Source organism: Paramormyrops kingsleyae, chromosome 8 (genome assembly GCF_048594095.1).
Source record: "Paramormyrops kingsleyae isolate MSU_618 chromosome 8, PKINGS_0.4, whole genome shotgun sequence".
Taxonomy (NCBI): domain Eukaryota; kingdom Metazoa; phylum Chordata; class Actinopteri; order Osteoglossiformes; family Mormyridae; genus Paramormyrops; species Paramormyrops kingsleyae.
In genome coordinates, this window is record NC_132804.1 from 12,045,552 (window position 1) to 12,058,387 (window position 12,836).

The 12,836-nt window shown below is 41.7% G+C and overlaps 2 protein-coding genes across 5 annotated transcripts; both read right to left on the reverse strand.

Annotated features, from left to right (window-relative positions):
• Positions 1 to 88: 88 nt before the first annotated feature.
• On the reverse strand, positions 89 to 5,858 carry tafazzin (tafazzin, phospholipid-lysophospholipid transacylase). Of its 2 annotated transcripts, XM_023837545.2 has the most exons (12): positions 5,806 to 5,854; positions 5,212 to 5,316; positions 4,992 to 5,128; positions 4,759 to 4,887; positions 4,577 to 4,622; positions 3,635 to 3,720; positions 3,401 to 3,481; positions 3,004 to 3,045; positions 2,827 to 2,889; positions 2,673 to 2,725; positions 2,150 to 2,227; positions 89 to 1,698 (listed from the first exon to the last, which is right to left on the reverse strand). In XM_023837545.2, the coding sequence occupies exons 3-12, from the start codon at positions 5,098 to 5,100 to the stop codon at positions 1,594 to 1,596; spliced, it is 792 nt and encodes a 263-aa protein (XP_023693313.2). In that variant the 5' UTR covers positions 5,101 to 5,128; positions 5,212 to 5,316; positions 5,806 to 5,854; the 3' UTR covers positions 89 to 1,593. The 2 variants fall into 2 exon arrangements, with proteins under 2 accessions (XP_023693313.2, XP_023693312.2); XM_023837544.2 differs by lacking the exon at positions 5,212 to 5,316 and having other exon boundaries at positions 5,806 to 5,858.
• A 39-nt stretch (positions 5,859 to 5,897) lies between these two features.
• LOC111857061 (mitochondrial carnitine/acylcarnitine carrier protein) lies at positions 5,898 to 12,381 on the reverse strand. 3 transcript variants are annotated; one of them, XM_023837543.2, is made up of 9 exons: positions 12,093 to 12,381; positions 8,611 to 8,703; positions 8,387 to 8,514; positions 8,137 to 8,227; positions 7,927 to 8,044; positions 7,403 to 7,475; positions 7,166 to 7,275; positions 6,868 to 6,989; positions 5,923 to 6,481 (listed from the first exon to the last, which is right to left on the reverse strand). In XM_023837543.2, exons 1-9 carry the CDS (start codon positions 12,201 to 12,203, stop codon positions 6,419 to 6,421), a joined length of 909 nt encoding a protein of 302 aa, XP_023693311.2. In that variant the 5' UTR covers positions 12,204 to 12,381; the 3' UTR covers positions 5,923 to 6,418. The 3 variants fall into 3 exon arrangements, with proteins under 3 accessions (XP_023693310.2, XP_023693309.2, XP_023693311.2); XM_023837542.2 differs by having other exon boundaries at positions 5,898 to 6,481; positions 6,868 to 6,983; positions 8,387 to 8,703; XM_023837541.2 differs by having other exon boundaries at positions 5,898 to 6,481; positions 8,387 to 8,703.
• Between the last annotated feature and the right edge of the window lie 455 nt (positions 12,382 to 12,836).

Genomic DNA, 12,836 nt, shown 5'->3' on the forward strand with positions numbered 1-12,836 from the left:
TTTGTGCAGGGGTTCTTAGAAGAGATGCGGTAGATGACGTTTTTCCATTTTAAGGACCCAAATTTAACTGTAATAACATTGCACTAGGTAGACAAAATCATGCCGTTTTAATAGTAATACAAAATTCAAAACTTCACTGATTCGATGCAATGACCAAGAAAAAAAAAGGAATTCATTAAAGTAGGGCAACATTATAAATTTCATATTTTACAATGTCATTGCCTATCAGAGTACCAAAATTACACAGAAATTGTCATTTAAATAGTAAATAGTGCATGAAGTGAAAAATAACCGGGTACACATTGGACAAAGAAATACTCATACTTGACATTACATAGCGTCCCACAGGACATCTCATACGGTAAAAACGGTTCCATCCCTGTCAGCTGCCAAACCGTAAAATAAATCCTAGGCTCACAGATCCTGTTATGTGGCACCTCTCATATTATTAGGGAAGCAACCTTCACACAGCATATCACCAGCTTTTATCATAACCTTGTGTAGTTTAATAAGTGCACTCATGAGTTGTGATTTACTGTTTTTTTCCTGCTAAGTGTTGGCAGTCCATCCTGGGTTGTTCCCTGCCTGTAGCCTGTAGCCTCTGGGATGGGTTCTGGACCCCCCACGACCCTGAACAGGACAAAATGGATGGACGGATGGATTTTTTTTCCTTAATGGAAGACCCAGATCTATATCAGCCACGTTTAAATTATCTGTATTTTAGATGAATAAAAACATTCAGCCCTCTTAATTGCAGTGGTGTCACCTTTTGGCTTTCAGAATAAAGGTGTTTTACACAACACAGCGAGGCACATCTTAAACTTTAGCAAGCAGAAGCCCTGACTTCTAACCTGGCGACATAATGGCCTCAGGTGGGCACCATGTTTTCTAAACTTTATTCTTAATTTCAGTAAAAAGCTTGAATATATTTTGCCGATAAACTTCAAGACGGATCAGTAAAACATCCAGAATTCTAGTCAACATGCACGTGTATCCTGCCTATATGATTATTTTACATTTATGACTCGATGTGTTAAGTGCACAGTCATATTAAATCACAACTTGCTAAATCATATTATTAAGTTAGAATCTCATTCTGATACTGCATTACGGGGAAATCAATGAAGAACTAGCATCAAAAGATTATGGGAAATTTTTTACAAAGTTTTGTCCATATAGGAATTTTTCCAGTTAGAAATGCAGTACATAGAAAGGTGAGCACTGCAACCTTTTACAAAGGAAATGAGGTCACATTTTATGATGGTGATTTGTGGCATAAAAATATTAGATAGTAGGTTTAGCAAAAACAGGAAAATAAACTCTGAAAAACCTCAACGATACCTGAAGTACACTGCTGTTCCCTCCCCCCACCTTAAAATCATTTCCATTTATCATTTCTATTTATAGTCACTGGTAAAATTTCCTAAAAGGCAGAAGAGTGTCCACACGTTACACATCTCTGGTCCAAGTGAGGTTGTGAGCGCCGCACTTCAGTCTCTGACGGCGGGAGTTTGGGCATCATCTGAGGTACAGCAGTGGTACTGCGTGGCACTTGCTTCACATTTGGGGCGGACCAGGCTCAACCAAGAATGGCTATCGCTTGCTACTCTGAATCCGCTGGTGCAGGGTCTCTGCCTGGGCTTTCAGCCCATGAAACTCCACCTGGATAAAGTCAGTCAGAGCTTTCCTGATCTCCACCTGAAGAAAAATTAAACAAATACAGAGATATGTCAGTCTGAGCTTATGTATATTAGCATAAACCCAAATTTGGATTTAAAGACTGAAAACAGCTAAAATGAAACGTGTCTGTCTGAAAGAGGCTGAGAACGATCTATCTAATATTTATCCAGAAAATGGAAAAATATATAGTGAAAATTTACCTTTGCAAGATTCTGCTAGTCACTAATTGTGCTGGTGAACAGTAGGACTTTTTACTCCAGATCATTTACTCTTTTACTTAATCAGTTAACCTGGGAGCCATAAGTTAACCAATAAATTAGCACTATTTACTAAAGCTGATTGGACAGATTTACCCTATACAGCAATCTAGGAATTTGAATGTCACATAGACATGTAAGCATTTATAAAAAAATAGAACTTAAAATGTTCGTTGATGGATCAGAAATAGCACTTTAAGTGAAAATCTCACCTGATTTTTGTTCTCAGACTTTAATCTCTCGGCCAGATGCTTGACAGTAAATGGCTTCCCCACCAAAACCGTAATTTTCTGACAAGACAGACATTTTAACATAACTCACACAGTAACAGAACAAAATGCATTAAGGATTGACAAAGAATTCAAAGTAAACCGTAAACTGACTATTCTAAATATTGTAAACTACAATCATAAGCATCCAAAAGACACAACCAGGTTATAAACATGATCATTCTTTTTACAAAAGGAGAACCTTTACTAACCTTTACTGTTGGCACTGAATCAAGATAAGAAGGATGTACATTTTTCTAACCATTTTGAAAGATATTGGGGTATGGGGTATAGATGGCAGCTCATGGAAGCTCTTTGGATCCATGATTTCTAGATCCATATTTGTAATTCAGTCAAAATCAAAGCTAATAGCAGAAAATAAAAACCAGCATGGCTGCCACAAAAGCCTTGTCTAAATTTCCAATATTTCGTACGTTTCTAAATGAGTAGGATTAACGTGCCTCACCTGTCCAATCCTGGGAATATATGGAGCTTCATTGGGCAGGACGTCATTCATTCCTGAAGAAGGATTTAATAATTACAGCAGGTATATTATGGCATCCATGTGCATATTCACTGCAAATATGCCCTGTTGAGATGCTGACGTCCGATTTACTGACCTACGTGCCAAAGCGGAAGGATGACGGGGTTCAGGGCGCAGTCGGCTATCAGACGCCCCACCCCTGCAGCGACAGGCAAGCAGAGTCCTACTCTTTAGGCATCTTGAAGAAAGGTCCACGGCACACAGTGCCTCAAGTATGAAGGAGTCTGCAGGTTTAAACCAGATTTAAACTTACCCCATTTTAACCTGATGAACTCCTGAGTCATGTTTACTTTTCCTGGGGGGGGGGAAAGGAAGACTATTTGTCTACTGTCATGTAGTGCCTTAAACTTAAATAACACTTATTTAATTGTCATTTAATAGCTATTTTCACTACTGCATTGGTTCTGGTGCTGCTTTTTACTACTTTATTGTTATTTTATCTTTTTTTGTTCTATTTTAATTCACTTTATTGTATCCTATAGCAAACTAATTGTACTTCTGTAAAGACATTCATTCATTCAGTCATTTTAAGTCATCTGAATATACTGCAGTTATACATGTAGCTGTGATAATAACAAACCCCATAAAGTGTTTGTGTGTCAAGGTGCCACGTTCCCTATTGGGGGGGGGGGGGGGGGGCAGTGCCATACCCTCTGGGAATATGTGAATCCACTCCCCTCTGTTCAGCTTCTCCAGGATGAAGTCCATGCCCTTCTGATACACACCATCACCTAGGGAAACAACAGAATCTGTAGGCAGGCGTCTCGTCTTTTCAATCAACAAATAAGAGCTAGGAAGTTCTGCTTGGATCTTATTTCCAAATTTAACTCCAGCAGCCTTTGGGGGGTGTTTTGTGATGGCCGGGCAGCCAATGGCAACTATACCTCGACACACAGGAACGCATTTCCCCCGGCTGAAGAACCTGGAGTGAAACTCTCGGGTGAAACAAATATCGGATGCGGCCGGAGTCCTGTGAACCGAGAGACCGGCCCCAAGCAGACGGGACAGTCGGACCCCAGGGGAAACAGCAGACAGAAAGACAAGGATGAGTGAGACGGAGCCCCATGACAAAATACTCTGAGTGTGACGCAAAAGCTTTGGTCAAACTTAGGGAACTTTGGGACGGTGATAAACCCCCATCACTAAGAGATACACATTACCAGTGGAGAACCAAACTCCTCCAACGTTAACAACCTCGAATCTTACTGACTAAAAGGAGATCCGTCACACAACACCTGACAGCTCACTTTTCCATGTGCGCTTTCGGACTACAGACGGTTGTGCACGAAACCTTGTGTTTATACTACATTTGGCTGTGGTCGGTACATGCATACAGCAGTGATATTCCATCAGACCAGAAGAGGGCAGAAGTATTGCAACAAACAAAAACACAAGCAGTGTAGTGAAATGGTAACAGCTTTTTATGAACCATTTTAAAAGTTATGACCCTTGGCTTGGGTGGTGTTAAAGTACGACGAAATTAACTGGGTCCCGGTGGTGAATTTTATCGCCAAAGATATCATAATGCCAGAATAGTGTTTATTTTGAAAATGCCAAATACCGCAGTATAATGTTTGGACAGTATAAATGATCTGGACATAAAAAAAAACTAGATATGCGGATACCTCCGCACCTCCTACAACAATAGTTCTTCTGCTCTTTCTTGGTTGACCTCTGCTCTGTGAAAGTCATTGCTGCCACCTACAGCAAACACCTAGTCAATTTCCTTGTGGGGTCATGATATTTCCTTGCCTGCCTGTTGATCTGACGCCTGCATTAAAGGCCAACATAGTCCTCCTTAAGCATAATAAAGGCAGTTCACTCACCACCTCATCTTGTTAAAGCTCCACAGGTGTCTGAGCTTCAAAATTCCTAAAGAAATGTGGAGACAATTAGAAACCCATCAAGACAATAAAAACTGCTGCAATGAACGCTACACAAACCAACTGGGTGAAAATTCTGTACCAACAATGACACGACTGAGGTTGAGAGCTGGAACTCATCATACCCCAGATGTGTGGGTCATCCATACAGGACTGATGATTTGACAGGGTGATGAGAGGCGTGTTCTGCGGCCGATTGTCTATCAGATCGTGAAGAACATTCTGATTGTGGACAGTCAGATAGTTCATGTACTCTGTAGGGGTCAGAAGAAGACCATGAGAAAGGAATAAGCATCAAGAGAGGAAGACTGAAAGGAGAGCTTCAGGCAATGGGCAAGGGAAACAACAGGTGACTCACTAGTCCAGATGTAGCTGTAGGACCCCACCATGCCCATGATCAGGGAGCTCGAGAGCCGCCAGCCCAAGTAGGGGCGTTGGGGGAACGGCCACGTCACCTCCAAGGGCATTGTGATCGCCAAGAAGCCTTCATGCGGGCTGTAGTGACATCGTGCGCATCAAGTCACGATATCCACGCAAACAAGTTCACATATCCATCAGCACGCCGGTTAAATACGTACACCCCGAATCAGCTTCGCGAGTAGCGCAGACTTCCGCTTAGGGTTACTTCAAGGCTTTCGATCCCCAAAGCCAGCGGCCAATTTCGCGCAGAATTGTGGAATACCCTGCAGATCAGATGAGGGCGGTGGGATATCTAATACAGGGTTACCAACTCTCACGCATGTGGCGTGATACTCAGGCTGATGCAAGAAATCTTGCGGCATATCTATAATATTCCATTATAGACCTAAAATTAGCTACATCATAATCGTTGGGACAGTCAGACCGCACAGACTATTTACAAGGTAATAAAACTGTTACATACATATAAACGTATGTGCAGACTTTTCTCTAACTGAAATTCTCTCGCCTGCCAGCTGACCAAAGTTTGCAAACCTGCTAATAAAGAAATCAAATTTGCACCGGATGGTAAATTTCGCATAATAAACTGTATTATATATATTGTGTATAATAGACCACAGCTACTGACACTGGCAGTAAGTCACTACGATTTCATTTCTTTTGCTTATTTTAATCCGGCCCTCATACAAATGATGTACGATTGCGACAAAAGACCTGAAAGTAACAGTAATATGTCCGTAAGAGTATTTCACCTTTTCCCCGCAGACAGGAGTGCAGATCCAGGAAGGAAGTGAACCCCCCGCAGCGTTTCATGGGAAATGTAGTTCAACATTTAACAAGCCAGCGCGACCATTAAAATTAAAATTAACTTGCGAAATAAAAAACAATAATAAACTTTATTTGTATCGGTGCAACTAACTGGTTTTCGAAATAATAAATAAAAAACACTCGTTTTCGTTTCACTTAATTATGACCAAGGAAAATAAGAGGGCAAGTAGGAAATGACACGTGCTGCCTACTGAAAAAAATCTCATGTGCGTAATAAAAGAAATTACAAAATTTATTTATTATAAATTATTTTCAAAAATTATAACATGTGTAATAAAGTGGGGAAATACTGTTGTATAATGTTATGTTTAGTATTTGTGAATTACAAAATATTTATTTCTCACCATAGTATATGAATGGTTCCCACATTTTTCAGTGAGCACATACTTTTGCATACACCATAAAAAATGTTATATTTTTCATTTCACAAAAATGTAAACACTGCTGGGATATAACAGAATTGTTTTATAACATGAAAGTCCATCATCTCCTTATTTGGCTCAATGATTGTGGTCCCAGTGCTGAGGTCCATGCTCACTATAAGTCTGGAGCTGCCCAGTTCAAGAACTTCATGGCCACTTCATAACCCAGAAAACATGCCTGGAAGATAGACAAAGACCCAAGGAACATTCATAAGCAGCAGAGCCAAAGGTTATCATTATGGTTGATGATGCTCAGTCAGGTCTCAAGAACCAGCTTGTAAAATTCCATCCATTTTGAAATAATCAATTATCATGTGAAGGTCTAAGACCTGGGGACTATCATGGGTAGTACTGGGGAGTGACAGCCAAAGGAAGCTCCATGAACCATTTGTTGTGTTTTCTGACCCCACTAGATGGTGCATTGGGGCACGTATTGAGCCCTTTGTTGAACAGAGAGCACCATCTAGTGGGGTTAGAAAATACAGCAAATGGTTCATGAAGCTTCATTTGGCCATCACTAGTACTGGGCCTTCCACCTCAATGTTGCTATCAGGCTTAAGTTACCGCATTGGCGGGGAAAGCTCTCAGCATCACAGCGTTGAAGCCTTTATAGAGCGCAGATGCACCCTCCTCTTGAATCAGCTTCCGGAGAACATCTCGCAGACCCCTGTATTGACCATCTGTAGCTAGAACACACGGCGAGTCAACACCACAAATCTATATATGGAATGACAGAGACTGGATTTTCATTTTTACTTCCATAAGATGGAGATGATATTATTTGAGGTCTAAATACAGATCCAAGGTAAATTGTAGAGGACACTGATACTGTCCACAGTCACCTCGGTACAGCTCGGCATACCTGTTTGGAAGTTGGACTTCAGGACATCTGGTGGAAGAGCTACCAGCCAGTTGAAAATTCCAGCCACACCACCGGCCAAAAGGATTTGTGGCGTGCTCAGCTCATTCACACTAGAAACATTCATCAAAAGACAAAGGAGAAATGCATTTTTAGAAACTGTATACCAGTACTATATAGTTTTTCTCTTAATTTTTGAGGATTATCTCTTTAGTTCGGAGTGATTGTTGTATTGCTGACCTTCGGCCTTCAGGAGTCAGGAACTTCTTCAAGTACTCGTAAGTCAGGAAGTACAAACCAGTGGAAGGCACATCTGGAAATGCCCATATGCTTGTAAGGTTCCAGTCTGAACACTTGTCCTCATATTATCTAAACATCAACCCGGTCGATGGTCTGAACTATAATGCTGTCAATCAGCAAATGGAGTTCAGACTTAGGAGGGAAGTCATAAAAAGTAGGTCTTTCAATAATGATTAACATCTGCAAATCTTGAAATCTTGAAAATCTTTGCCTCTTTTGCCATTTGATGGCTTTGATTGTCACCACAGCACATGCAACTGCTTGAACATTTAATACTCGTGCATTAGTCTCAGCACAGTGAACATGACATACTAAAAGTCTACAGTGTTTGTTAACTGCTCATTATAATGTATGATGGTACCTTGAATGAAGTGAGAGCAGGAGTTGATGTGCCACCCATAATCATACCCAATGTAAAGCCTCCTCCTGGATGGCACGCATTGAAGCTACGCTTGGGAAGGTACCTCTGATAAGTGTGAGCATGGTTCCCTTGTAGATACTACGAATGCCGCGTTCCTTAAAAAGCTGTATCACGCAGTCCACTGGGCCGGTATACTTCCGCTTCCCTGCTGAAGACTGTACCTGTTTACATGAAAAACCCAGACCTTCTCCAGCACACACTTGGCACAGTCTATGACAATCACAGGCCACGGCTCATGAATGGAGTTACTCGCCTGCAGTAAACACTTGATTCTCTCCCCCGGAGCCACAATAACAGTCGTGAAGGTGCCGGCCAACATCCCAGCCAGATATATCTGGGTATGCCTGAACAGGTGAGAGAAGGACCACCATCCCATGTGACTCTAACCCAACTACACGTACATCTTGTTCAGTCACCAATCCAACCAGAGGCACAAGGTCTCTAGCCACTGTCGGTCGGAGATGTCATCTTGAATATCGACCCCCTTCCCCACCAGCACTGACGTGAGCGGATTGTTGGGGTCTGGCTGCTGCAGCTGCTTCCCGAGGCTGAAGCCAAAGAAGCTGATGGCCATCATGGGGGTCACACCAGCCAGGGGGGCTGCCATGCCCTTGTAGAGGCCCAGAAGCCCCTGAGGGATACAGAGCAGAAGCCAATGAACCCAGTTTCTACGTGGAGCAAAGTGAGCCGGTGGCCGGATGGGGGGAGCATTGTGCCATTTGAGTACCTCTCTGGACACTGTCTTAAGAAAGCAGTCATACGTTCCCCTATACATGACATTCTGGCTGCAGGTCCCTCTGGGTTGGGTCTGTAGACAGACCTGTGGATACATGACAGATTCCAGGGCATTATGGTGGTAAAGATGAAAAGAAGCTTGTTATTAATTACAATTCATGCAATTTGAGGCCTTTAAATTAATATTTTTATTTATATATAGTTATTTCTCATAGTAATTATTTCTATACTTATATTTGATGATTGCCAGGGATCGTCAACCTGTTTGTACATGGACAAGTGTGTCCATGTCCAGACTCATCTGTGTCCATAGAAAAATGTTGTGATTGAGAAAAATAAATGATACTATGCAGACTATGTTTTTAAATACCATGTCTGTGGTAAAAATTGCATTTTCTTCAGAATGCCCGTCACAATTTGCCCTGCCGTTGGACCCTGGTGACTGCATATAAAAGCGACTATTTATCCTCTCTGTCACGACGTATACTTTGAATGTTCCACAAAGTGTGAATTTTTGTATCGTAGTCATACAGGTACTGGCGAAGCTAATATTAAGTTAGCGAGCCTTTGGAGGTTATTAGAACATAAGAATTTAAGAAATTTACAAACGAGAGGAAGCCATTCGGCCCATCAAGCTCATTTGGGGAGAACTTAACTAATAGCTCAAAGTTGTTAAAATCTTATCTAGCTCTGATTTAAAGGAACCCAGGGTTTTAGCTTCCGCTACATTAGCAGGAAGACTATTCCATACTCTAACTACATGCTGTGTAAAGAAGTGCTTCCTCAAATTTGTTTTAAAATGTTCTCCCGCTAATTTCCACTTATGGCCACAAGTTCTAGTATTTAAACTAATAGCCATTTGAACAGCATCCAGACCTGTTAGAATCTTATATACCTGGATCATGTCCCCCCTTAGTCTCCTTTGCTCGAGGCTAAACAGATTCAGCTCAGCTAACCTCTCCTCATAAGACATTCCTCTAAGACCAGGAATCATTCTCGTAGCCCTCCGCTGAACCATTTCCAAAGCAGCAATGTCCTTTGTAAGGTATGGCGACCAAACCTGCACACAATATTCTAGGTGGGGTCTTACCAAGGAATTATATAATCGTAGCATCACCTCCCTTGACTTAAACTCCACACCCCTAGAGATATAACCCAACATTCTACTGGCCTTTTTTATTGCTTCTCCACACTGGTTAGAGTGGGACATGGAAGCATCAACATACACACCGAGATCTTTCTCGTAATCAGCTACCTTTATTTCAGTGGAACCCATAAAATATCTGTACTTTATATTTCTGCTCCCTGCATGGATTACCTTACATTTATCTATGTTAAATTATATCTGCCAGGTATCAGCCCAGTTGCTAATTAAATCCGGATCCCGTTGTAGCCACACTGCTGCTAGATCAGTATTTGCTACACCACCCACCTTGGTGTTGTCTGCAAATTTAACCAGTTTACTGTATGTATTGGTGTCAATATCATTAATGTAAATTAGGAACAATAGTGGCCCTTAAATTGAACCCTGCGGTACCCCACTATGAACGCAGGCCCACTGTGACATTGTGCCTCTAATAACTACTTGCTGCTTGCTGTCAGTTAACCAGTTTTTGATCCAGTTCCTAAAATCCCTGCAGCTTTCAGCTTAAGCAAGAGCCGTTTGTGGGGGACAACATCAAAGGCCTTCTGGAAATCTAACTAGATCACATCGTAGGCCTTTTTGTGATCAATTTCTCTTGTAGCTTCTTCAAAGGACTCAAGTAGATTCGTTAAACAGGATCTACCTCTCCTAAATCCATGTTGGCTATCCCTCAGAATGTTATTTACATACAGGTAATCTACCATTTTCACTTGGATTATAGCTTCCATTATTTTTCCAGTAATGCTAGTTAAACTGATTGGCCTATAGCAGGGTTCTTCAACTCTGGACCTCGATTCCAAATCCAGGCCGTGTTTTCAGTTCCCCCAGGTAGTTGTTTAATAATTACTGATTCTGATTGGTCAGAGGCTTCACACCTGACTGACAGGTAAAGGAAGGCTGGAAAACTAGCAGTGCTCGGACCTCGAGGACCGTGAATTGAATAACCCTGTCCTATAGTTTGCTGGATTACTTCTATCCCCTTTTCTAGATATGGGCGTTATATTAGCACATTATTCACACAGTGAGTACTCTAACTACAGCGAGACACCCAGGAGGCAACTGAACCAAGGCTATTTAAGCTTATCAGAAAGTAACTCCTGAGCAGATGCTTGGGGTGTGTAACAGACAATCAGGTGTGCAATAAGAAGCTCTCTCACAGGCCCTGTTATCAATACGGACATGTTTCTGTAGATAAAGACTCAGGGGAACATCTGGCAAAAGTGACGTGTTCGCATTTCTGAAATACTGTTTTGTGAATGCTAAATTTTGGTGCCAATAGCTGAGGCTATGAAACACAGCAGGGTATTACATCATACAGTGAATTATTATGTCACATGTCAGGGTAAAGCAGCCCCAGAGACCTACAAGGAAGTAGGGTGCTGCACGCTGTTTACTTCCTGTTAAAAATCCATCTCTCCTTGAGCGTCCAAATTTTGTGCGGTGTGGATTTTTCACAAGTGGTCAGAAATTGACACTTTATTGATCCCCGTGGGGAAATTCTCTTTACGCATCCCCCAACTTGCTCTCTGTAGAGTAAGTTGTCCGCTAAGGGCAGCCACCTGTTGTGGGGCCCAGGGTTCTGGGGGTTAATGGCCTTGCTCAAGGACCCGCAGACATGCCGAGGCTGGGTTCGAACTGGCGACCTTCTGATCACAGACACACAGGCTTAGCTCACTGAAATTGAGTGGATTCATCACTGATGTAAAAACATACCATTGACAGCCTGTGGTTGGTCTGCAATAAGTAACGTTAATCATTTAAATAGGTAAAACACCCCGATCCACACCTAACTGAACTAAAGCAAGGATGCTGGGTTCCTGACACGACCTGCAGCTCCTCAGCAAAGGCTCGTTGCTGGTCAGAACAATCCAAAATGGAATGAAATAGTCAGGGTTTTTAACCTCTAACGGTCTCTCTACATCTTAATGAGAGACATAATGTCTCTGTTTATCCTTTATATCCCTAGGTTACGTGAAAAGCAAATTTACGGCAAGGCACTTCTGTCACAGTCCCAAGATCATATGGTTTACATTATTTAAACCAGAGAATGAACAACATAAGTGGAAATGACAGTATCTACGGCTACTCTCTTCGTAACGGGTCTTCATGACAGTTAACAACGAAATCAACATAAACTTGCAAACGTACTGTATTTTTTTTCCATTTTACGCTAAAATGCTTTAATGTCATTATTGGCATTAATTACACTGTACAGATAAATTTTAGATCCACAAAGAATCGGAACTCTGGTCTATTCTTCGCAGGAAGTGTAAAAAAAAGATGCGTGCCTTAACAGATTTAATGTCACCTGAATAATCTATAAGAATCACCTTAATCGTGTCTAGCGGATGTCCCGCTAGCAGAAGACAGGCTCCGCCGACCCCGCCGGCCACCAGGTTCTTCAGCGGAGATGTCCGCCGTCTCGGCTCCGTTTCTCCCATCTGACGGTTGAGTAGACTAATCCGGCCTGGGACTTATCAACCGGCCGAGATGAACATGGTCCGCCAGCTCCACCCTTTTAACACATTAGCCAACACTTCCCAATCGCTCCGGTTGGCCCTACGACTGGGATTCACCGTGCTGCTGAAAAGTTCTGCAGAAAATTACCTATTTCACGGAACTACCAAATAGCAAATAATGTAACCACGCCCTCTAGCGGCCGCCATTGCAAAGTACACCGTCCAAGACAATAAAAGTAAATAATAATAATCATAATCATAATAATAATAATAATAATAATAACAAACACTTTTATCATTATCATTGTTGTTATAAATGCGAGCGAACACACATCCATAAATACATACGTACACACACACAAACACACACATACACGCTCAGTCCACGTATACATATCTTTATGTGAACTCTCCATTCATTTCCATGGGGAGAACTCTAATCCTAGCATGACGACCTTAACCCCTACCCAGCCCTAACCTTAATCATAAGTAACCAAACAAAATACAAGACTTTTAGCTATTTTAGTTTTTTATTCTATTTACAGATTTTTATAAATTTGAGTTTTTTTCGTACCACATGGTAAAAAACGTTACAGGTTCATTTGAGTGTGACAC